The 26915-nt window shown below is 43.4% G+C and overlaps 1 protein-coding gene across 4 annotated transcripts in view; it reads right to left on the bottom strand.

Moving 5' to 3' along the window:
* The window catches only part of ESRRB (estrogen-related receptor beta), a 108233-nt gene that overhangs the window by 46222 nt on the left and 35096 nt on the right, over positions 1-26915 (bottom strand). Inside the window, exons 1-2 of one of the 4 annotated variants that reach the window (XM_009886983.1) lie at positions 2106-2149; positions 1611-2020 (exon numbers count right to left, since the gene is read on the bottom strand). In XM_009886983.1, coding sequence (XP_009885285.1) covers positions 1611-2007 — 397 coding nt within the window. In that variant the 5' untranslated portion in view covers positions 2008-2020; positions 2106-2149. Of the gene's footprint in view, positions 1-1610; positions 2021-2105; positions 2150-26915 lie in introns of those variants that run through there. The other 3 variants (XM_009886979.1, XM_009886981.1, XM_009886982.1) reach the window with 3 other exon arrangements.

Here is a 26915-nt window from a genome sequence, read left to right as displayed (position 1 = left end):
AGGACCTGGGTGTGCTGATTGATGAGAAGCTCAACATGAGCCAGCAATGTGCGATTGCAGCCCAGAAGGCCAACTGTATCCTAGGCTGCATCAGAAGAAGTGTGGCCAGCAGGTCGAGGGAGGTGATTCTGCCCCTCCACTCCACTCTTGTGAGACCCCACCAGGAGTACTACATCCAGCTCTGGAATTCCCAACATAAGAAGGCATGGACCTGCTGGAGCATGTCCAGAGGAGGGCCACGAGGATGATCCGAGGGCTGGAGCACCTCTCCTATGAGGAGAGGCTGAGAGAGCTCGGGCTGTTCAGCCTGGAGAAGAGAAGGCTCCGGCGAGATCTTATTGCGGCCTTCCAGTACCTAAAGGGGGCCTACAGGAGAGCTGGGGAAGGAGTTTTTACTAGGGCACGTAGTGATAGGACGAGGGGGAATGGCTTTAAACTGGAAGAGGGCAGGTTTAGATTAAACATTAGGAAGAAGTTTTTCACTTTAAGGGTGGTAAGACACTGGAACAGGTTGCCCCGAGAACTTATTGAGGCCCCATCCCTGGAGGTGTTCAAGGCCAGGCTGGATGTGGCTTTGGGCAACCTGGTCTAGTGGGAGGTGTCCCTGCCCATGGCAGGGGGGTTGGAACTCGATGATCTTCAAGGTCCTTTCCAACCTAAACCATTCTGTGATTCCATGATAGGGCCCTGCTTGTGTAAGTATGCCCAAGCATCCATGTATGTTGGAGCTTGCCTGGATGCACTTCTGGTTTTGGCTATACTGCGTGTGTACCTGTGTGCGTGCATATCTGCAGCATACTTTTGGCAGTCAGGACACAGCTCTACACCTCATATGTGAATTGTACATGCTGAAGCAATGCACTGAAATTCATCTACACATACACACACTGGTTTTCAAAATCACCTGAGGAATTTCTCAACCTTAGTAAGACTGACAAAAACTGGATCTCTCTATCTCCTTCAGTGCCTTAATTTTTTATCTTTAAAGAAAGCGCATCTTAAGAAAAAGGGTTGATGGAGCTGGAAAAGGAGGAACACAGGACTGACTCTCATCCAAGTGTCCTGTCCAGCCTTGTGGTGAGGTCTGTATGGCCTCAAATGGCCACAAGTTAAGAGAGTGAGAACCTTTCTACTCCTGTAACGCTGGAGCTTTCACCTCAAAGTGCAGACACCTCTAAAGCAATGCCATCTCTAGGCAGGGACCTCGACTCTTCAAATGGGCCTTAAAGCCACTTTTACAGTGCAAAGCATTCCTTTTTCAGGCCCCTGTCCACTAGCAGCCACATTATCAGGGCACCAGTGCCACTAGCAGAGGCAGAAAGATCCACCAGGTCAGATACCCAGATCTGGTAGCCAGCCAGGCTAGGAACCTGGCAAAGGTTCCTACACCACAAAGCCTAACTTCATGTCCAGGTTGGTTTGGAAGGACCAGAGCTGGGCAGGAGGAGAGATGAGGCATACAAAAGGATGGAGGGTTTGGTGCATTACATTCACCCTGTCTTGCTCCCTTTTATATGACATGGAAACACTGCAGTCTCAGCAATATCTGGGGCTGCCTCCCCTTTTTGTTATGGAGTTAATGTCTCAGTTTCCCTCCCTTCCCACCGTACCTTGAATAGTCCTCTTGAAGAAAGCTTTGCACGCCTCACAGGAAGCCACGCCGTAGTGGTACCCAGAAGCAATGTCCCCGCACACCAGGCACAGACGCTTGGGGATTGCATTGAGCATGTACTCGCACTTGGTGGGCGAGTCCTCCATGATGGCGCTGGCGCAGTCGTCGTAACGCTTACGGCAGGACCCACCACCAATCCCAGTGCCATTGAACATGGGTGGTGAGTCTAGGCCATTGGGGTGGCCACCCATGGCGATGCCGTAGCCACCGCTAGCGTCGGAGGAGCCGCTCGGGCTGTGGTGGCTGATGGCGTCGATGCCAGAAGATGGGCTGGAGGGCTCGGTCTTGATGAAGGACCCACAGCTGGAGGAGAGGTGCCGCTCCTCCGTGGCCATTCTGCCGAGCAGCCTGCAGGGAGAGAGCAAAGGCACTCAGCGGCCTCCTGGCCAAACCCAGCTCCAGGTTGGTCATAAGAGAGCCCTCTTTCTCCCACCTCAGTCCAACTCCAGTTGGCTTGGGCAGTTCAACCCCCCCCAGGTACTTCTTCAGGAATATCAGTACAACTCACTAAGAACAGCTTGCAAACTCCCCATAAACTCACACTAGAATAAAGCCAAGGCTATTCATGCAGATCACAATTTCAGGCTGTTCGCAGGCTACAGTGCTGGGAAGGGGCATCAGTGCTGATGAGACACAATCTATCCAGAGCACAATCTACCCAGGTGAAAAAGATGTTTGGTTAGTTCAGGATGCGCTGCCCTGGCTCTAAGAAAAAAGTTCACTAGCAGACCCTGCAGGAAGGATCTGCTCAGATTGGATTTTCATTTGTAATACAGAAGTCTGATTCATTTTCATGTTGGGTTCCCTCCCCCTTGTTTCACTATCATCACTGAAAGGGGAGCATAGAAACTGAAGGAAAATCATCTGATCAAAAGTTTCCTCCAGCTTAATCTTAAATCATAATCTTTCTTCTGTTTACTAGTATAAGGCTTTTGCATGGAGACGCTTGTCTCAAATTCCCACTTCTTAGACAGAGGGTTTTGCTTTTAAGTATATGGAAAGGACTGCCTCTTTACCAAATTTGCAAGTTCTTCTTATTTATTGTAGTCGCAGATAGTCTTACTCCTTATATAAATGTTCAGTCTCTTTTTTAGAACACTGCTAGTTTTTATGATATTTTACAGCAATGAGTTCCAGGGATTACTGGTGCAGTGTATGAACAAATAAAAAAATCCCACTTTTATTTGCCTATACTGTATTTGCAGCCTTTCAAGCTCCCTGAACATCCCCTGACTCTCCTTCTAAGGAAACATAGTTTTGCCATGTTCCCCTCATTCAGCTCTTCATTATCTATATAATTGTTCTTCACGCAAAGTTTTTGCAGATCTCTTATCTGCTTCATCATCCATCTCCGAACTTCCTCTAGTCTGGCTATTTCTGTTCAGTCCAGAACAGAGTTCAATGAGCCAGCTCCTCAGCAGCATGAAATTGGCACTGCTCCATCACTTCTCCAGCTGAAGGTCTGGACAGTAGTCAAGACAAAGGCACGCCATCAATTACCTACTGATGTTACCATATTTTCAATGTTATTTTCAGCCTATCTATTATATAACTCCTTACATTGTCTGCTTTTTTTTCTCTTTAAATTAAAATCTAAATTGTTACCATTTCTTCAACAGAGAATATCAGCAAGTTGCTTACTGCAATCCTCAGATCTTTTCCTGAGTTGCTACAGTTAATTTAGAATCCATTAGGATGTATGAAAAATCAAATTAATGCCTTCTGGTGTGCAATGTTTTGCAATAGTCAACAGTGTATTTAATCTACCACTGTGCTGTCCATGCACCCAGCTTTATTAGGATCCTCTGGAGTTCTTCAGCCTTCCTTGATAATTTGATGTCCTCTGCAGAGTCTCATTGTTCACCCACTTCCCAGATCATTAACACATGGATCAAACACCACAACACCGATCTTTGTGGGTGATTTGTGTTAACCTTTAGCATGCTGAAAATTGACTTCTCTTTCTTTTCTGGGTAGGGTATGTCTACCCTTTCTTTTCTGTCTAAGACACTTTTTAATTGATAATAGTGTTAACCTGAGAGGTTAAATTTTTCCTTCAGCAAGATAATTTGTCAAAGGCTTTTAAAAAAACCTAAATACATGCATTTTCCTGATGATATGTCCAAAGAATTCTGACTGACTGGAGGTGCTTGACTTTTCTTCTTGGAAGCTCTGCTGGTTTAAAGTTACCATACCATGGTCATGTGGGTAATTTCTATTTCTATTTCAGTTTCAGCCTATTTACCTGGTATTTGTGGCAACTCCTTCTGCCAAGAGGTCAAACCTGTCACTGGACAGGACAAAACATTCTGTGATACAGCAAGGCTGGAGTGCACATGTATATATATCCCATCTGTGTGTCTGTTGATATGAACGTATCTTTGATATGCAGCAACTTCACAGTCCTGCATCCTTATGATCTCATTTGACCCTAGTATCTCCTAATTCTCCCTTCTCTGTTTCATCCTCGATGTTTGACCTCATCTCCTATCTCTGGGATCGATCAGCCAAGTTTGTTATTTGGCAAGACTGTTGACCTTGAGAGTATGGGCAGGCATCTCACGTTCCTCGGCTGCTTTGCCTGGTGTTACTTGAGAGGAATCCAGAGTTTGGTCCCTCTCAGAGACAGCGTGATGAGTTGATGAATGCTCATGCCTTGTCCAGAGGGTCACACTGGACTACAGGCCATGGAGCAGTTACAGGAATAATTACTGCAGGTGCATTCATCTTTAATCCCACAGGGCACGTAGACAGATTGCAGATCTCCTGGTGTAATGCCAGCTGACTGTGTGGAGGAAGATGAAGCTTTGCTAGCTGAGACCAGATCTTAGCATCTCACAGCAAAGCTGAAGGCTGCTTTACACAGTCCAGATTCTGGAGTCGTTCCCTACCCGAGAAGTGTGTTTGTATTAAAAACCTGAAAATCATTGGGCACAATAACATGAGATTAGGGTCAAAATGAAAGGCAAAACCACCATAAAACACTGTTCTGCACTGAGGAACTCCACAGTAAAAGGAGTTGGAGTTGTAACGTTAAGGGCAGACAGAGGACAACACTATGAGAAAGGCATGATGAGGAGGTGAGCTGTACTGTCAGATTCAGTCAGCATAGTTCAAATCGCAGCTTCTGTCTCTTAAGAAGCCCCACATTCACAGAGGACCTAGAGAGGACCCACTGAGGTATTTCTCCCCACTGGGGTGGGGGATGGGGGGAGGGGGAGGGGTGGATCAGTCTCCTAGGACCAACTCAATTCTCAACTCATAACCCTCAATTAAGGAGCCTTCCTCCCCAAGGCAGGCAAACAGTGACTGATGCCAAATCAAGGATAGCAACAAACCCCCCACATCGTTACAGCTGAGGTTGCCCCTGTTCCATTCCAGGAGACGGTAATACATAGCAAGTTCTGGTTAGATGTGAATGCATGCTTTAGGGACAAAAGTCCTTAACACCAAGACAGATCAAAGATCATAGCCAAGGTGACTCCAGCCATTCCAGAGCTTGTGTTTTTCTTTTCTGGCACTTGGAACAACTTGCATACTTGATTATTGCTGGGCAGCACACACTGAGTTAAGCCTCACCAGCTCTGACTTTCTGCAAGTCTTATGGAGATCCCGTGGTGATTTTAAAACAGACTCAGAGTGTCCCCTGGCAATGAAATACAACATCTTGAACTTCAAGAAGAACAGCTAAATGTTTTTTGCAAAGAGTTCAAAGTGATGAACAGCCATTTTGCTCAGCTCTAGTTACCTTAATAGGAATGTAAAAGGAGAGAGACTTGATCCAACTCTCCTCCGTGCTGGCACAGGAAACTCCGTTACTATTTCTGTGTCCATGTAACAGGCTTAGAGGTTCTAAACATTTCGTTCTTTTCACCTTTCCTCATCATAGGTCATTCCGTCTAATCCCTTTAGCATCTTTGTGGCCCTTCTCTGGATTTGTTCCAACTTGCCTGGGTCTCTCTTGCAGCAAGGTGCCCCAAATTGCACAGTGCGATGCCACAGCACTACAGGGGAGAATCGCTCTGGAAAGCACACAGCCGGGCAGACATATGGACCAACTGAGCAGTAGCTTTGCCAGACATCAGGCTGCACATCAGCTCACATCATTTGATAGCCACTATCTCACTGGGGCCTCTCTGAACATAAGCTGCTTTCGCCACCGTGCTCTGCACAACATGAAATTTGGAGATTCTCCTTGTTCCAGAGTAGATCCAGTATCATCTTTAAACCACACGCGGCTAGTTGCCACTTTTTTTTACCAAAGCCTGTTAATAATGCTAATTTTTTCAGCCTAGCTCTTCTTTTTTCTACTCTGATTTTTTTCTAGTATATTTCAGTTGTGTCAACTGTAAATTTGAGAGCTATTCCTTTTACATTTTCCTCCAGGTCACTAATGAATATTTAAAACCAAAACACTGCCTTTTTGGACACCACCTTTACAGAAAGATAAAGAACATCTCTAACCCTTCTGTTTACACTCTGTCAGGTAATCCATGATTCATTTCACAGGATTTGTATCAAAACCAATTTGATCTAATTTCCCTAATAAGATCTTGCACAGCTTTGTGTCAAAAGCCCGTGCATGGTCCAGAGACAGTCTATCCACTGCATTCCTGTTTCCCACTAATTACCTAATTGTATCAAGAAAGGTTATTGTCTGCTGTACTCCTGTTTCATAAACCCACTGCTGTTTATCACTAACACCGTCGTTAGCCTTTACGTGCCTATAACTGCCCTCAGACAAGCATGCTCCGATTTAAGTGATTCTGGATGTAAATACGCAAGTTTAGACCAAGTTGAGATTGTGCTTTAAGTTTTCATCCATTAGCGTTATCTCCCTGGGACACTAACATTGGGTTAATGTTACAAGTTTCTCCAATTCTTGTCTAGCCTTTCATCTTTTGCTATTTCTCTATAATGGCTGGACTGCTTATGAGTTTAGTGCTCTCTTGAGAACAACAGCAATAATAAAGAAAGACTGCTAGATGGACAGAACCAGAAAGTGGCAAAAGATTAGTGTTATAAAATCAAGGCAGTAAATACTGCTCCCAGGTTTTTTCTTTTAAACTTCAAGGATTGCAAGTTTGGGATATCCATGCAGATAAGGCTATTTTACTGCACATCCTTTGAGGTTATTTTTGCCAGAAATAGTAATTTGTAGCTACGTTTACCTCTTTATGTCCACTTCTGGATATGAAAATGACAGGAATTCAGAGCTCTTTATCTACAAGCCTTCACCTGACTCAAGAAAAAACACTCACACCTACTTAGCAAGACAGCCAGAACAATATCAGGGTTTGTAACAGTAGGTAACTTTTTCCCACCAGAAGAATTCTTCATCAGCTAAAGGTATCCACAATTCAGTAACTTAATTCCATCTGAGCATCTAAGTGCTGAGGCAAACCCAAGTATTTGACCCTGTATCTTTTCCACGCAGCACTCCCTATTCGAAACTGGATGAAGGAAAGTTTAGAGGCAACACTGCTGAGCTTATCTAGTGGCTGGTCCTCATTACATGATATTCAATAGGAAAGGCAAGGATAGGTCAGTGTTACACTCCAGTTTCCTAGAGGAAGGTAAGGAAAGGGCATAAGAAGTTCTGCCATGTAGGCCAGTCCTTTCACCAGTATTTTCTGATAAAATCACACACCAACCCAACATGTTGGACATTTTCAACAGTAAGACTGAAATTGTCATTAAAATGAATGCTGAAATATAGCTGTAGGACTAGTAACAGCTGAGGGAAGGGGAGAGCCAGAGAACACTCAGGCCCACCTCAGGCAAAACCTTCTCTATTCTGGGCACAAGGAGAAATGTAAAAGGTCAGAAATGGGCTTTTTTGGGGTCGTTCTTACAGCTGGATTTGGATTCCAGCCAGAATAAAATCTTGAGGTTTTTTAAGTCCTCTAAGATCTACCATAAAATTGAAAACCCCTGCAGGCAAGATGCCTGTACAGCTTGTAAATTCCAGGTACCCTGTGGCTGTGCTTGTGGAACTGCACTTCAGTCCTGAAGTCCACGAATAGGGAGCCCTCACTGTAGATTCAGGCTTTACTAACAAAACCTGAGAAAACCACCATTATAAACCTACTCACTTCAGACCCCATCTTGTGTCAAAAGCACACTTTGGATTGCACCGACATTTTTAAACCAACCATGAAAGAGCAACGAAGCTTTAATCTGCAGAAACACCAATGATTTAAACAAAGATAAAACATCCAACCCCTTCTCTGATACAGGTCTATTTTTACTATCAGTATTTGTCAGCCCAGATGACATAAACCTGTGCTGCATGTGTAAATGAGATCTGCGTATCATGCCATGATGCCATTTGGGCAACACAGACTTTGTGTCCGTTGTGGACCACAAGAGAGAGCTTTGCAACCCACAGCTGGCTGAAAACAATATCGATCAACTTCTCAAACACTGGCCGCCACTCCAGTAACATACCCAATTTTGTCAGTTTTTTTTTTTTTTTTGATACAGGAGACAGAAATAAATAATGTTTTCCAAGGGGAAGGCTAGATGTGACAGCTGCAATAACAGCCAGTGTAATTTTAGGTCACATATGCAAAGAGTTAATGTCATGGAGCTGAGATGCCCACACCTGTTGAGCGACCCGCACTTACCATGGACAGCTCACACACGTGCTCCCATCCCCACCTCTCCTCCACCATGCTGCGAGGGAGGCAAGGGGGCAGCACACCCACTGGTTTCTCCTGCTCATCTACTCAGTGTGGACTTCAGATGAGAAAGACATCATCTAGAGACTCCTCATCTTTACTGACAGCTCTTCTCTACACAATAGTCCAAGAATAATGGGATCTGCCAATATGCCACTTTACTCCTGTACAGTGGATAACTGTAGATAACTCGGCCATACGAGCCACAGTCAAGGAAGCTTTTCTGGGCTTATTCTATCACACAGGAACATATCCCAGTCCCAGGGCAAACTTCATTTCTCTCTGGGGACAGGCAAGAGCTTGGGTAGTAAATGTATGATGGGCACGATCATGAACATTAATCACCTAGTTAACAGTGCATAAGCTTTAGGATATTTTTTTTGTTTGTTTAAATCACAGTATTTTGCATTGCTATAAAGGACAAGAGAGTCAAAACCTCAGATAAATCTAAACATTTTTCTCGGGAGTGCAGATATGATTTAGAAGAGTTCTGTTATGTTTGCTAGTGGCAGCTCCCTTTGGCTTCTGTGGGTTATACTTCTATTCTGTAGAGTATGGCAAGCCCCAGACAGCCTGTTTGCAAGGCATTTGTCCATAATACACCCACACAAATACTACATACTTGTCTTTGGAACAAACATAAACCATAGCTTAGCAAAAGGCTCATGAGCTTGCTCTATAATTTGGAGTGGGAAGCATTGTGTGACTTTCCATAGGATGAATACCAACATGTAGTTCACAAACCTGGACTGCCAGGTTGTAACAAGGTCCAACTGTAAGCAGTTCATTCTAAAAGAGCTACACCATCCTAATTCCAATTATAACCATTTTATGTTGCCTTTGGCTTTGCTGGGCATCTGGACCTGGCTTATTTCGTAAAAATGCATCACACTTGGCCTGCCTTTCACCCTTGCTCTGAAGAGAGATATAGATTTATTTTTTTAATTTGCTTTATAATTTGACGGTGGGTCAGGAGAAGAACTTTTGAGTGAGGAGGCTGAAGAAGCTAAAATGAAAATATGTAAGGAAGCCAGCAAAGTCCCACAGCTCCCCAGCTGCAAAAGCCTATCTAGAGACCTGTCTCCAGGGGTCAGTTCCCCTGGTATTCATGAAGAAAACTGGATTGTATGAGATTGTTGTGGTTTAGGCTGAAGTGTGTCGCTGGATGAGTCCATCTCTCCTATGTAGACTGGAGGAACATATTCCTTGCACCATAGGGGAGATGTAGGCCCAAGCTGGGCTCTTCTGCAAGCTAAGGAGATGGAGACAGCAAGTGCTCATATTCGGGCTCTTACACAAATAGCATTTGCTTGTCTAATGCCCAGGAGACATTTTATCCCTTTGACCCATTGCATAACCAGAGCCCAGTTACATATCAGTAGATCTTCTCTAGCCCAAGTTAGCTCACGCTGATCAAAGCTGCCACCGCAAACTGTCTGGAGGCTGCTTAATACATAAAAAAGGCTTCTCATGGCCAGAAGACATTATGGATTTCCTACTAGACTTCATCCCTCTCCCCATTCTTGTAATTTCTCTTCACCCTTAGGATGACACTCTTGTTAGTAAATGGTAAGAAGTATTACACAGATGAAGCAACAATTAATCTGGAGGTGTGACATATATTATCAGTTCACTCTCTTATTAACGCATCACCTTTTGACTGTACCTTGCCCTCTGGTGTACTAATGGCACTCCCTCCAGAGTAAATTGCTTCAGCACTTCAGCAAATGCTTCTTGCTTATACTTACTGTTGATATCACAGCAACACACGGACCAGGATTGACTTGCTGTTCACTACGTATCCAAATTTTACCTGCACCCTTTTTCTCGCCATGTTATCACTCTGTGTTTCACATTTCCACTTCTTCCCCACTATTTCTGCATCTGGAAGACTGCTCACACCTGTTCAACAATTTTGCCTGCATACAGCAAAGCTGCAACTCAATCCCTGTTGAAATGCTCAGCTAGACCTTCATTTCCTCTTGAATGTCTTTCTTTATACTCTGCCTATCTAGGGCACTTACAATCTGTATCTCTCTTCGTACCTTCAGTGTCCTTCAGACACTTGTGAATGAGACCCATACAACAACATGTTCAGTAAAGTTTCTGAAATACTTGTATGTCAGAATTTTGCTTCCACCTTTTCAGCTGGGCAAGGAAAGGAAAATCTCCAGTACTGCCATTCATATCACATTTATTTTTGCATCCCAGCCTGATCCCTGATCTCATCTCACATCGACCCTTTCTTTCACTCAGTGCCCTCTTAGCATTTCTGAGAGAAAATTGCCACCAGTGCAAATTCTTCAACCTGCACTTCCTTGCATTTCAAGATATCCATTGAATGCACCCCTCCCTTCAACCTTGCCTGCAATTCATGATGAACAATGCCAGGAAAAAAAAAGAGAGACCCAGAGGTATTGCTTAATTCCTCTAAGTGTTTGAGGAAGGAGTTAGGATGGGAGATACTTACAAATCAAGGACATCATCCTAGCAACAAATGTGAAAAAAGACTTAAGAATTAACATTTCTTTATGAATACTAGTTTACTGAAAGGGGACTCTAGGTTTATTCAGACAAAATCTGAACTTGTGTGTTCTCCAACCTGGACGTATTTAGGAATTGAGATTGATCTGTTAATTTTTTTTGAGGGTTTCTGTTTCTTACACTTCAAAACTTACAGTTGTAGTGGGACTCTACCTCCTTCTCTCACCCTTGCCAAGACAATTAGGACAGAATAGATGGGCTTTGCCTAGATTCCACCTGTAGCTCTCAGAGAAATTTATAATTAAGTGCCTCATCATGAGAAACATTACTCAAAATCATACAGATCCTGAAAAACTGACTGAAATTAGTTCCACATAAATTACATCATAGAAATAACAATGGGCAATTAGTGCTTTTCAGTTTGAAATCCTTTTTATCCCTGACTCTCTGGAAAGTATTTCTAAGATGATATGATAGCAAAGCAAGATAACAGTGTGAGAGCAAACACTGGATCTGGCATAGGGTAGATGTCTCAAAACCACTGGAAAAGTGTGGAAGTGGGAGAGAGTTGTGCTGTCAATGAGGACAGAGGCACAAGAGGAGAACTGCATGGGGTCAAGGGCAGACAAGAAACCTGTGCTACACAGTGAGACTGAGATACAGCACTTGAACAAGCAGAGAAAGGGAGTACTTGACACAGGTAACTGTAGACCAGGCTCCTCAAGCTAATGAACACCACAGGTTTGAAGAGAATAGGTGATACGTGGAAACATCCAGTTTCCTTCTGCATACTTTAGACTGTTGTAACATACAGGATTGTCTCTAGCTACCTATTTAAGATAACCTCAAGGTTCAGTTTTGCTGAGTCTTTAAAACCCTACCTTTGGTAGGTATTTAGCACATCTCTTACCACACACTGCATATATTAAGTAGCCCATTGTAGCTGACCCAAATTCCAGCTTCAAACCTTAATGACTTGTTCTAAATCCACCTCATTCATCCATCTTCCAGACTGTTTGTCCCCATTTCCTTGGACTGACAAAATAGCTTCCAGTCCACTCAAGCCAAGCTCTACCTGAGGCCCCACGGTGTCCTTTCTTACCTGCCTGAACCAAGAGATGAGTAGGAGACCATGGCCAAAACCCCACTCTTTAGACAGAAAACTGTGTGACAGAACAAGCACATCATTTTCCCCAGCACTTCTCCCAAATTGGCATCGCTGTTTGAAAATGTAACTAAATGCGATTAAAGAAAACTCACAAAAACATTCCTTTCTGTCATGGTGAATAGATTATCTCCTCATCCCAGGAAGTATTCACTTTTCCCTGTTATTATTTTGGGATGTGAAACAAAAACCGCAAGCTTGCAAGATCTTCAAACCTCAGTTTCACTTCCTGTTCTCTGTCTTTAGCATCCCCACTCATGGACAAGCAGAAGCCAACAGCCAGACACAGCAAAGCAGACAGACGGGCAGTCAGGCACCCACAAAGAAGATACACAGCTGCTTCTACCTTCCTGAGATAGGCTTAAAAGTTACACAGCTTTGTTCTGTAGGGCATCTGTGTACAGTAGGTATGCAGACATATAATAAATTTATTGTGCAAATACACACAAATCCCTTCCTCACACGCACCCTCCCACGTCTCTCCTTTCCTCATTATGTGGATGCACCTAGACAAAGTTCCAGCAGCTTCACTATAGAAGCCAAACTATGACTTCATATTTCCAGACCATCACTGTGAGTGTTCAGACCTTTATAGCAAATGTAATGCACTAAAGCAAAAACAAACAATCAAAAAAGCTCTGCCTAACTGAGCCACATCATCAGCAGTCTGCACCTTCAGTCACAGCTCTGTGTCTACTAGAGCATGAGAAGGAGAAGACCTACATGATTTTTCTGCACTCTGTCTGATCTTGTATTTAAGAACTGTTTGTTCTCTGTCCAGAGGTCTGGAACCCTTTGCAGATACTACTAGGAGGGGGGCTGCCCTCTTCAAAGAAGGGACCCCAAAAGAAGCAAGTTTCTGCAACCGACGGCCCGGAGTGACCCAGCCCAGCCCACCCTGCTGCCGTGTCCTCCCTGCTGTGCTTGTTCCCTTTGCCCTTGGAATGCCATCACTTATTATCACGCTGACTTCTCCAGATGGGGCATTTTGGCTATTGATCTGATAAATAAACAGCCTGCTCGCTCGATCAAAATGTTATTTTGCATTTCAATTACTGTTCACTAATGCAACCTTCATCCCGCCAAGAGCGCTGCTGGCAATGACACTCGACCTGGCACAGGCGTTTGCAAGCAAATTCGGCAGCGCCTGCTGCAAGCACCTAACGGGATTACCAACCTCCATTAGATGCACAGAAAGAGAAGGAGATGGACAGACAGTACTGGGCTGAAGGGGAACAGACGTGTGCAGAACAGAAGGTGTGAGCAACCTGGACAAGCGGTAGGGATAGGCAGAAGCACAAATCCATTTACAACACAGCTTTGCCAAATATTATGAGGGTGGGAAGTCTTGGAAGCTAAAGACATTCACTCCAATGGACAACCCAGGCAGCTCATAGCAGACAGACTGAGCTCACTGTATGTGAGCCATACAAGAGTTCAGAGCAATGGGAAATGGAAATCAATGTCTGGTGACAAGCCAGCAGTGAGCACTGCAAATCCATCAGGGCAAACAGGGTCATTTCTAAAGCAAATTCTGCAGCCTAGCTCTACTGGGGTTCAGTAGGTCCTAGAGCTGATGTAGGATGCTGTGTGTAAACCTGCAGGGAGGAAACCCTCTTAGTCCTTGCTGGATTCTTCAGCATAGCAAGAAACGTGACTGCCTTTGGAGAATCTGGTGGTGGTACAGCAAGAAAGGGGCATCCAGAGGTGTGGGTAAGAGATGGATCTTTGGCAGGTGTTGGTCTCTACTGATGCAGCACTCTGTTTACATCAGGGAATCCTTTGCCAAATCCCCAAACTGGTTTCACTCAAACCCTGTCTACAGTGGGAAACACAACACAAATAGAAAGTTCATGAGTGGCTACCAGCAGTGAGGTCAGACATGACTAAATGTCTTCTGAAGAGCTTCTAGTCCCAAGCTCTTCTGGTCACGTGATGTACTTCACCAGGTGGCTGGTTTTGCAGCAGACTCCTACTGTGTGATGTGGAATGCACCTTGGCCCCTTTTATTTTTCCTGCCTTAATTCCTAAATGGAATGTAACATGTATAAGTAAATGACACAACCATTTACCAATGCATGCAAATGGTGGTCAGTGCTTTCACCACCCCCTGCATAGTGTGTCTGTGGATTTAGCTCTCAGGTAACAAGGTAATATAAATAGTCAAGAAAATGCATTTCTCTCAATTTCCAGAGACCCTTTGACAAAGATCTTTTGCCAGATCCAGACAATTTTCTCCCATTTCATTACCAGACAGTATCCAGACTGAAACTGCCAGTCATTCATGAGTTAAAAATAAACAAACCCGTGTAACACCCTGACATTATATAAATGAAATGCTAAGTATAACACACTGAATGAGATCAATGTGATGCAGAAAGACAGGATCTATAGCTCCACACACACACACTTCATCTGCTCTGTGTGCCCAGACTCCCAGTTCCCTCTGCCCTTGGCAAACTCAGCCTGTGTCCCACACTCGTCTCTCTCTGGCCAGGTCTGTGCTGCAGACCTTGCTCTCTCAGACCTGTCTCTCTGCCCATCCTTTCAGGTGGTCCTTTTCTCTGGGAGCAGAGTTTCTGAGAACCGTTCTACACCTAGATCACATCTCTCCCCAGCCACTAGGCATGCATGCTCCAAACGCAGCCTAAAGACCCGTATACGTGTTATGACTCCTAGTGATTAGCTCTGTGCTTTTGACATGGGGCAGTGAAGTACAATGTACTGAGCCCTTAAAATGCAGCCAAAATGTCTCAAAGTCTAATTCCAGCCTCAATACTAATCTTCTCATAGACTTCAGCAAGTCATTGCAGCTCTCCAAGACACTGCTTCCCCAACTGAAAAGCAGGGATGTAGTCCTGAACGACCTACCTCTCAGGAACATCGTGAGAGTTAATCAGCAACGACGATCAAAAGAAGGAGCGTGCAGATGTGTGTGCTAAACAGGAGGATGGACAGATAAGCCCTGTGCCCACCTGATGGCCTCTGCCCCAGATTATTGGCAGAATTTGAACCTCTTTCTTCAGCACTGCAGCTCAGCGATTTGCCTAAGTAGTGTGAATAGTTCGTGTTTTCCTGCATGCAAGTTAGGCAGAGGAAAACATCGGCTTCTCAAATCTGTCTGTATTATACAGACCAATTCTGACCTCCTCCTACATCTGACTGTAGTTTAAGCCCAGTCCCCTGTGATCCAGTCTACACAATAACCTTATCTCTAAAACTGCCTAATCCTATCTCCACCTTCCTAGATGCTATTTCACACCCCAACTGCCTCCTGACCACACCATCATACAACCCATTTTTCCATTCTCCTTCAGTTACACTTCACTACAAGTTTTTTTATCAAAAATTAATTTTGTTAAAAAATGCTATTCTGTTTCATTACAGAACTAGGTCAATTTTGGCAATGTTTCGTACTGTAAGATTTCCAAAACAACACTAAAGAAAATGAGATGTTTAATTTTGCTTTGTTCCTAGCACTTTGTTTAGCCTGTCATGTGCTGCCTCATGTGTTCTTTGACTGACCAAGCGTGCACTGTTTCAAGAACGTAATGAAACAAAATATTGGAAGCTTCCTCAAAATAAACTTCATTGCAATTTCCACTCTGCTTAAAACTGCAGGTTGTGGCCAGATTTGAAATGAAATAATATTTTGAAACAAAAAAAATAACCTAAGAAACGGGATTCTAATTTTCATGCAGCTCCACTCCCTGTACCTTCCACACAGCCCTCTGCTTGTGCTTCACTCAGCAGGTCTCTGTTCTCTACACGCATTCAGAAACTTGTATGTTCTAATGTACACAGAAACTTTTTGACACTTCGTGCTATTTTCTTTAGCCAGGCAACATAGAGAGACAGATACTGGCAAATAAACTACATCTAAATCATTTGAAAAGCTGGAGCATAAAAGTTCTGGAAATTCAAGGGTACCATGGAAGCTCTGCCATTGACTCATATAAAATGGTCATTCTGTATTATTCAGTCCTTTTACACAGTAGGGATTAACCATGTGTCAAGGAGCATCTTGCAGCCAAAAATCAACTCCTCTCTTTCGAAAGCTGAATGCTGCTGGAGAAACCCAGTTTTGCTTTTCCATCTGGTGCCATTTAAGCTCTACCCCATTCCTTCTGCATCACAATGAAATCACTGCTGGCATGTGATCAGAAGCTCCGAAACCCTGGCTCCCTATCAATTTACAAAAATTGACCTGGACATTTTATCCACTTTGATGAGAGCTTGAATGAAACTTCTTTCTCATTCACTCATAGCAAGAAGTGCTACTTCTTAGCACCTCTGTGAGCCACAAAACAATACTTCATTTTATGACCTACTGAGGAAAAATTGTTGGAATTGAGTATAAATATCTTACCTGCTACCTGAACCCCACCCAGCATTTTGTAGCTATAGTGGAAATAAATCACAAGCAGTTAGGACAGGATCCTATCTCTTTATTTAAGCCTTAATTCATCTACCACTGAAATGAAATCGTGATTTCTACTCATCTGAACAGGAACTGGACCTCAGGATCTGAAGAGTCATCTGAATGTTGAACACTGCAGCTATCCCATGCCCTTCACTGGGTTTCTGGAGACTTGTCTTCTAGTGTTAAACTACTCCTTCTTCAAACACTTTTATTTCAAATGTTCCTTGGAAGGAAAGCAAGATGAGCAAATCTTTTGCAGTAGAGGGCTTTCTCAGATATCCCCACTTACACTAATGAACACTCTTCTCCTGCCAGTCACACTGCACCGATTGATGGCCTTGCCCAACCATTGCAAATCATGGGGTACAGTGAATCCATTCGCACATCTCCATCTCCAGATGACATTCACTGGCCTGAGCATCCCTCAGAAGCCACTTTTCTGCCAGCTGTGACAGGCTTGTCCACCCTGTGCACTTCACCCACTCCAGAGAGGAAATTCAGCAACACCAGGATCCCTAAAAAGATCTCTCTAATAGGGATTCATTTATTTCCTTAGATTCATCCTAAGTAGATAAACAGCCCAAGCTCTAGGTACCTCTGACAACTATCCTGCTTGCAAAGAGGAGGTAAATTCTGTCCATGTTCAAGCAATTTTCTCACTTCCCACCTTCCCACCCTGGAAATAGCATTATTCTCAAAACAGGATGAATTTAAGGAACGCAAGCTGCAAATGAAAGCTGCTACAATTAGCTGCACCGACCACCTCCCCAAAAAGAATTCCAGTCCACAGGGTTAACAGCAGCTACTTTGTAGGAAAATTACTGCTCATCCCAGCTACACCTGAACTGCCTGTTCTGATTTCCTGAGGTACTGGCTGCAGCGCTGCTCACCACTTGGCATTCAAAGCAAATCTGGTCCAAAATAGGCTGGATCAGCAAGGGAGTCACGGACACTGGATTGCAGCACTGAGAGAGATTGTTCCTGACCGTGCACAAAGCTGGGGCAAACATGAACATCAATGTTCATTCTCCTATTTTTTTGTGCATAATTTAGCTGAGGTGTTTAAGTTCCTGATAAATCTGCAAACGCTTTAAAGTTCCTCTGTCTCTGCAGAACTGCTGGATAGAGTTTCAGGCCATGAGTTGTTGAGAGAGCGCTTTTTGATATGCTCCTTCCAAATATTAAAAAGAAACTGTCAAATTTGGTACAGCAAAACCCTCATACAACTAGAACGTGAGATCACTCCAAAGCAACTGATGGCCTGAAACCCTGCTGGAGGGATACACAACCAGTCAGACATGGGACAAGGTTGTAAATATGAAGCACATGTCCTGCAACCTGTAGTCTTCGATCAGTCTGGAAGACTAAAACAAAGATTGAAGTTGTTTTGTCCGGCTTCAACCCTGAACAGGGGAAAACCTATCTGTTTAGCAAAAGCACTGGCTTGCAAACCAGAGACATTATTCAGGGCTTGTGGACATCCACCGATCCAGATAAATGAATTTTGGTCACAGCTGGTTAAAAACCAGCAAAATGGCACATTTAAAAAAGCCACTCTGCATTACAACCCCTCACTTCACATTGTGCCTGGAGAAGCAGGAGCTGAAGTAGCAGTAGAGAAGGAAGGGGAGTTATGGATTCTGGTGTATCCCGTCACAGCAGTGTTTATTCTAATCAATCAACTGAAAAAATAGCAGCTGAGAGTAATTATTAATAATCAAGTAAAATTGGATTATTTCTCTGCACTGCAGTGTTGTCTGGATGGGGAGACTGGTGTAGAAATAAAGTTCATCAGAGAAAGCTACTGAAATAAAATTGCTGACCTCAGCAGTTCATCAGAGAAGGTGGAAAAAGGAACCTCAACTAAGCATATGGTATACTATCTGCAGGGCATGAAAGCTAACAAAAATAATTATTGGAAGGTGACTGCGCTTAGGCATTTGAATAAAGTCGTATATCCTGTTGTACATCCAAATGACAGTAGTAAGACCTACTGCCAAAGCTGTACATTTCTGAGGTATCTGTTTTTGTGACTCCTCATTCCTGAAAGTATAGTAAGCTCCCTCTTCCAAAATGCACTGCTTGAGAGGAAGGGGCTCAGATTTTCTCTGAATGTGTTGAGCCCTCTGTGCAGCTGTGGTCTTGGCTGATTTTATACACAAGCAATGGAATGGAAATATATATCACAAAGGACAGCTACACCAAACATTTTGCAATATACTCCAGTCAGAAAATTTGATGTTACTCTGACTAAAATGACCATAATGTGGCATTGCACAGTCATATTCTCAAACACAAACACTGAATTGCAATTACAAAACACACACTTCTACTACAAAAACAATGTCTCAGCCAACTTCATCCATAAATACATAGGTGCAACTATATTAGTCATTTGTGTCCATGAGTGCTTTGTCTATGCAATCATATGTGCATCTTGTAAGTACTTTGCAAACATGATTTAGGAGCCTGCATTTGAAAATGTAAGTCAGACATTATATTAATGGCCAAACTGAGTATAAACCAGTAAGGGTTCCTTGCAATAAATGGAATTGTACCAATTTACAAAATTTAGGCAGCAAAACCTAGAATGCTATACTCCTGGCAACTGGGAATACTACCCAGCTGCAAGGGGAATGCAATACTGCTCCTGAAGGAGGCAAAACTTACGAGTTTTCTGACATCCACGTGTGCAAGACCTCAGCCATAAAACTGAATTAACACAGCACTCATTTTGTGTTTAACAGCTTACTAACTGCATTTTCAAATTAAATATTTACTTCTATCTTGGGCATTTCTATAGCACCCAACAGAACCTAAGATGAGTTATTCCCCCATTTACTTTAACAATTTCTTACATTAAAATAATCCTTTATTTAAAAGGGGCCGGGGGGAATCTGGAGACATTCTCCCCCCACCCCGTAACTGTTGGATCATACAGAATGCTACACAACTCTCAATACATATCATACAGGAATAGGGGATCTGAAAAGTGAAGGTTAGCTATAAGACAGGCAATGTATGTACATATCTACTCTGCTAACTCTAATGATCCCCAGGGTAGGCTTTTACATATCACCTGCAGCAAAACACTGCTTTCACTGTCCCACCGCAAACACTAGCTGTATTGGTCTCTTTATTTCTTTCTAACAATTTTTTTTTTCTGTTTCAGGAAGTGAGGAGGAAAGAAGGAGACGTGGTTTAATATTTTGCTTTGAGTTGGATCAGTCCTGAAAAGTTTTGGTAGTGTGGATCATCCACCAGGGAGAAAGCATACTATTACTTCTGCAATGTTAGAGTCTGCTTTAGGCACCAGCCCACAGAGCAGGATGAAGGAACGGGAAGAAGAAAAACAGTTATGGATAAACAGCACCTCGAGTTCTCTCCATTTGTGTGGGAAGAAAGGGTTAAGCCTGCTTTGAGGTTCACTTTGTTCTCCATGGTTTGTGCAAGGCCAGCAATCAATCAATCTTCTCTCTTTCCTCCTTTTTTTTCCTGGGAACCACTGCAGGAATATCATGCCCAGGATCTTGTTTAAATCCACGACTCTTCTCTGTCAAGTCAATTCTTCCCATCCTCCCACAAGGCCCCCTTCAAGACACCACCTCCCCCTCTCCCCGAAAAGGGGCCTTCTGAGCTTGTTTTGCTAATGTATTCTCAAACTAAATTAGGGGCTCTGACTCTCGGTGAAGTTCGTGAGTTAGTTGCCGCGATGCACTGAATTAAAGATACCATCTTGGACTCAAATCAGATTAGAGCCCACACACACACATGCAAAAGCCCACTTTCTAATCAATTTTATAAAGGGCCTTCAGCAGAGATACACTAATGGTATTGAGCTAAGATCTTTAAACTAAGTCTGCAAGAAGTCTGCGGAGATAAAATGCACACTGTATTAAAGAGAAAGCTCTTTGCTGTGCCCTTTCCACCAAAAACCCCATGCACATTGGAAGAGCACCTCAAAACACAAAACAGATCTCCTGAACCTGAGACGTTTCCTCCTCTCCTCCTCTCTTGTCTTCCTCCTTCAGACCTTTAAGTCCTTTCTTTCATTTGCTTCCTGTCAAGCTGCAGCAGAAGCTCCCTGCATTGAGGGCAGAGGAGACAGGGGAGCTACAGAGCCCTGCTGTGTGTTAGGAATTAGACATAATGAGAACATGTGAACCCTTTTAGGCCTGTCCCATGAATCTATAAGAAGTGGGCAAGGTGAATGATCAGATACTGGCCACATTCAAGGGGAGGTCCTACTTCAACACACATGCCCTGCCAGTCACACACAAGAAGATAGGCACTGCCCTGGTGCGTGGCACATATAACTGGGATGCCACAACAGCTGCATCCTGACACAAATGTAACTGAGTGTATGGTAAAGGGCTCCCTTTAGAAAGTAGCAGCTGCGCACACCTGACATCTTCACATTCTTCTGTCCTAATGTCTCTCTGTTTAGCAGCAGAAGTGCTCATCTGTGGCACTTCCCCCTCTGAAACCAATGTTCTGATTTGAAACATGGCACCCAGGAAAAGAAGAGCAAGCAAATTTAAGAAAAAAAATGTTAGGTAAGATTGCCCACAGGAGGTTACTATGAAGAGGAGGCAGAAAAGAGTTTATAAAAGAAGCTGCAATTGATGATTTAATAGCCCCATTATTGCTCAATCATCAACAACCAGAGAATAAAGATATCTGTGAGGATTCTGATTTTGCAAGGTCTTCTGTGTCAGATTGGCGAGCAATCTTCTGCTCTGTTTTAATATTTTCAGCAAAAGCACCTCAAACTGTTTCACACACATTAGAAAGCCAGATCTCAGAACCCAACATCAGTCTTTATAACTACTTGCTTTCTAAGATGCCATTTCTAACAAAAGGACAAGAGGAGATCTGTGTCTTAACAAAAAACACTTCAAAAATTGAAATTCCTCTTTATCTATGAGGAAATATGCTGCTTAGATCCTCAAAAGTTCTCAGATGGTCAGAATGTTCTTAATTTCTGAAACTCTGGTTTGCAAATTGAATTGTGACATTCTGCACATGAAGCAGACTCCCCTGAAAATCCTGACAAAAATACATCAATTACAAAATATGTTTCTCTAACTGACAACTAGCTAACATACACACAAGCCTAACAATGCACTAGAAGAAACCACTTGAACTTTCACAGGGCCAACCTTCAGCCAAGGGAGCCTTCCCCTTGATTTTCAGACAGGTGATAATTCCTAGAGCTTGGAAGGACACAAGTGGCCTCCTGCAGCAGAGAAGATCCCAACTATAGCTTTTAAGGGGCTGCAGCAACAATTTCTAGAACGTGAGCTCTGCTCACTGTTAGCACAGAACAGAGAGAATCGTAGGTGCCTTTTCAGTGCAGACCACGACTCCCAGCCTGCTACGCTCCTTCTTCATCTGCATGGCTCAGAGTAAGACCTATAGTTTGTATGAGCTGCTCCTCCACATGTACTGCATGCATGCATGCAGGATGTAGTCTAAAGGCTGTATAAAACCAACAAGTGCCCTTCTGACCACAACCACCACCCCTATCAGTCACACGCTCACCAGCTTCCTCCGTTAAACAAAGTAAGGGGACCTCAGCAAGAGAACTGTGGCAGATACGGGGTCTAACTGCCCAACACAGAAGCCTTGCTGAGCAAAATTTCTCAGAGCTCAGATGAGCTCCACTTGCCCTGAGACAGCTTCAGGCCTCGCACCACTGTGGAGTTTTACAATGATCACGTGCTGAGGATGATGCCAGTTTTCAATGCAATTAACCTTTCCAGCCTAATGAAATGGGTCTATTGGCTGTGGTGGCAGCAAGGAGCCCCTTGACTCTGGCAGGCTCCTGGGGATGGGTTATCGAGGTTGCAGAGCATTACTGCTCCACTTCTATTTGCAGGCTGCAGCTAATCAATGCCAGACCTGAAAGGAGTAGGCAATGCCAGCCCCAGCATCATACTCCAACATCATATTGATCCCTGGGAGAGGGGTCTTGGGTCTGCGCCCATTGATCTGGTGTGTCACAGGCAGTGTTCTTCCAGGAATGTACCCTGGGTAGCAGAAGTACACAACCAGGAGAAAGGGGAAAATTCCTCAGATGGGAAAGCATGAGGGCTACCCCAGAGGCGATACAAAGGCAGCAAACTGCCCTGTGGCTTAGGAAGAACTACATCTGGGATGGAGCCTCAGGCTTTTGTGCTGTTTTATTCTCCTTAGCTCAAATAAGACAGGCACAACAGCCCTCCCAGGGGTGGGTGACAACTACTGTACCCTGAGGGCTGACACTTTTGAGTTACTTTTCTCCTTTCTAGCTGTTGAACTTTGGGAAGTGGTGGTGTGCAAATCTGATATTAAGTGAAAAGACCCCAAACATGCACTGCTTGTGGAGAGAGGGAAGGAGAAAGTGACAGGTACCTTTGGCTCCCACATCAAGCCATCCTGTCAATAGAGCCCATGGTGATTTGCAAAAGAAATTTGCAAAGAAACAAAACGATAACTGGTGCATCACTTCACTTCAAAAAAGAGGCCTCTTATCAAATATTTCCATCATCTTTGTTGCTTTTCTTTTTTCAATAATGTTTGTTTTCACTTGCACTGTGAAGCATCATTATACACACTTTTCTCATTCTCTTTTACAAACTGTTGCTGTATTTTTCAAATACCCATTGTATCTTTCAAACACAGATCTGGCTCAAACTTCAAAAACCACATAACCCCAGAAGTGTTTTCAACATTCCAGTGCAACAGAGATATAGCCAGGACACATTCAGGACTCAGCTCCATGTCCTACCTGAAACTCAAGTTCCTTTTTGTATACTCAGTCATTGAAAAAGAAAGAAAGGGAAGAAGAGCTACCAAGCAGCTAGCCTTGGGAGCTTTGAGCTATGTTGTCCATGTGCACCTCCCACTGGGCGACTTTCTTGCTTTGTGTGTAGACCTCATGGAGCAGCATACACTTCCCCCAGAACCTCAATATTCAAAAGCAGAGGGGCAAGGGACAGAACATACATATGGAAAATGCATTGTGAAGAAATTGAATTCTTGCTAACATCTTTAACAATGCTGGGCTATGCACATTCTGCATGACATCCAGTAATATCTACTTCACCTGGAGGCCAGACTGCAGCCTGCAGTCTGCAGCCTACCATTATACAAGATGACAATCTTTGGGTGGAAATCACTGAGGTTTTTTTAACTTTTGGCTATAGGAAAGAGGAGTTGAAGAAACCTAGACCTCTGTATGTGAAAGGACAAAAAGTGTTCTCTCATCTCGTATGTTCAGTGATGTCTCAGCTCTCAAAGATCAGTTTTCCCTCCGTATCATTACATAAACAGACTGTCACATTTTATCTCTAGTGAGTGTTTCAGGATGGCTAGAACTGAATCCAACACAGGGAAAAGGATCTCCTACAATCCCAGTCAAAACACTTCATACAGTTAGTGTTGCACTTCAGGGTCAGTGGCGTGTGGTCCCATTTGCCTGGGAAATTGAGGGAAGCCTGCTGAATGACACTGTCATAATAAAGGTAGGTACTGTTTCCAGACAGGTGAAGATACAATGTTAGTGTTGAAATCACAGCTATTAGGTGGTGAAGGAGGGAACAATGAAGTAAAATTTCTGCTGTGGATACCACTAAGCTTTGCTTGTGTCTTAACAGGGCCATACAGTTGCAGAGCACATCAGACAAATAGATGGTGAACAGAGACTATTTGAAGATGCCCAGAACAGAGATTTCCAGTGTCAGCCATCCACAAGCCTTCTTCTATGGTACTGGTGCCAAAGAAAGTTCCTTATTGGAGCCTTCATTTTACAGACCCTTTGGCCACTCGGGTCCTAAATTTGCGAAGAACAGGATGATACTGCAGAACTGCCCAGGACATAAACCTGAATAGTAGCTTTGCCCTACTTACTGACCTGGGAAGTAATTAACCCATCAATATTGGCCTTCTTCAAGTTACTAAGCTCCCCAGAATAGCAGAGGCACATAGCATTCACATTGGTAGAATTCAAAAGCTTTAACACAGCCAATCTGGGGCAAAGCAATACTGCTGATCGGGGGAGGCCTGGCTAAGGTGAGAGGAGAAACGAACCTTCAGTGGCTCAAAAAGGCATGTGATGCAGTCCTGGGAAGCCCCAGATTTCACTAACGAGACAGAGCCAACCCTGAAGAAGATGGGAACAATGAGAGAAGGGGTAGAAGAGAAATTAACACTCTGAAGACTCCAAAAGGTGGCAGAAAAGAAAACCAGAAAAATTAGTTCAAATAACTGTAAATCAAAGGCAATCTGGATCAGACTGCAGCAGATCTGCCTCAAAAGGAGACAGTCAACAGGTAAGCAGGAGAAGAAGGAAAAACACTGTCCTTTATGACTTTGGCAGAGTATGAATAGAGGCAGGGCACGGATAGAGTGATATAGATGCTGCCAGGGCAAAAAAGGTCTCTGAAATTAGTGCTTAGGCACATAATGCAATACACAGAGACCTCCTCTCAGAGGAGGATATTTTCCAGAACTATAAAATGTGCTTATCTCCAATATCTGAGTGAGCAAATCAGGACTGCCATGTGCAATGCAAGTTTATATATACACATATAGGAACACACTTGGAAAAGAGGTAAAAAAGTCTTTGACAATCAGCCAAAACCTCTGTGTCAAGGTAGCATTCAGAAATTCAACATAAAGGTCTCGGAACAAGGCACCCATCTTCAGGAACTTCCTGCCCACCAAATCAAAAATGGAGAACAATCTAATTTGTGGGATGTTGACTGGGACAGGGCAGGTTGTATTATTAAAGGCGTTATTCTCATTACAAAAGAACTTCACAGACGCAAAACGTTAGGCAGTGTACTACGTATTAAAGATCTGTCTTTTTCTGTAAGAACTTGCGTTCCAGAGACAGATTAAAAGAAAGAAAACGTTTTGATGCACAATTTACAGTCAGAGGAGAGAATCAGAAACCCAAAGTGTTTGCTCAGTTCACCTAGGAAGGTTACAGAAGAGCTGGGAACTGGGCTTCGATCCTGATCCCACCTTTAGACCGTCCAGCCTCCTTCAGTAATGGAAAGTGGGAGACCAGCTTAATCACAGGAGTTACACTGTGTGCTTCCAAGAGCTATGGATATACTTCATTTATTAGTAGGGACATAATACCACAGAAAAACCAATCTCTTTTTAACAAAAAACAACAACAAAACCCCCCACCATTCACATCTGCAAAATCTTGTCGACTTGCTCCAAAACTTATAAGTACATTTGAAGAGCTTTCATGATTTTTCTTCCTTTGTGATGTATGTTTGCTTTGATTTTGTTTCATTTATTTAAAGATCATTTTCTCTCAGAAATTACAACTATGCAAGGACAACTCTGTTTCATTTCAGCACAGCCAGGAAAAAAAAATAAATCCATTTTCTCAAGTTAAAATTTTAGCATTTCCTTGGGAAAAAAAAATAAAAAATGTCTTAGTGATAATCCCCACTCACTGTGAACACTAACCAGACAGCAGAAGAGAGTCCTGGAGAGGAGAAACATCCACTTGAGAGTCTGCAGGGTAAGGAAGTAAATAGGGAAATGTTCCCTCTATCAGGCCAGAAAGCATTAACTCTGCTCCCTGTGAGCACTGCAGCTAGGGTTTGGGGAGTCTGTGCTGCCATCTTCAGGGATGCTCTCATCTTTCTATGACCCAAAATCACAAATGAAGGAAAACAAAAAGGGGGGAAATTCCACAAGAAATAAGAAAGAGGAAAAGGACCTACCAGGTCCGCTCTTTTTCCCCCCAAGATTGCTGGTTGCCTTGTCTTGACCAGCTCACGGAGAATCACGGAAATTAAAACTGGAAAAGCCAAACAGATCCTGCCTAGTCCATATGTATTCCCAGGCTGCAGGAAAGCTAACTAATCATTGGTGTTTAGCCCTGTCTGATTTCTCTCTCCTCTTCTAATCCAGAGCAGGATCGGATGATTATTCACTGAGCTTCAATGGCAGATGCTCAGTCGATGCTAACTAACCATCTCCTTTACAAAGCAATTTCAAAGAGACAGAGTGAGAGACCCTGACCCCTTCCCACAGGGCTGAATTAAAATGAAAGTTAATTGTGTGCCCACAGGGTTCTCAAAGCCCTGTTTTGCAAGAACAAACCACAGTTATTCCAAAAACTCATGTATATGTTTTTCTTCCTCAGACAAAACAGGAAGATTTGAGATGCTGTGGGGATATATGCTGCGTAATAACAAAGGTAAATTGAAGAGGACAAACCAGATTCTCCTTGTTACTGACCTAGTAGACGTGTACACATCTCGAACCATTCTAAAGTGCCTTTTGATGTGTGCAACTCTCCCTTTTTTTTTTCACTTCAACCCATTCCACATTGCTGTGAATTCTTTGTCTCTTCCCTGAGTTCTTACCTTGTTACACATACCTTACATTTTTCAAATTGCTTTACGGGCTCCTGGCCACGGGGCCCTCATGGATCAAATATTGCACAACAAAATACAACCCATTAATACTGTG

This window comes from Charadrius vociferus, unplaced genomic scaffold (assembly GCF_000708025.1).
Source record: "Charadrius vociferus isolate BGI_N301 unplaced genomic scaffold, ASM70802v2 scaffold14, whole genome shotgun sequence".
In the NCBI taxonomy this organism is placed as follows: domain Eukaryota; kingdom Metazoa; phylum Chordata; class Aves; order Charadriiformes; family Charadriidae; genus Charadrius; species Charadrius vociferus.
This window is presented reverse-complemented; position numbering and strand designations above follow the sequence as displayed.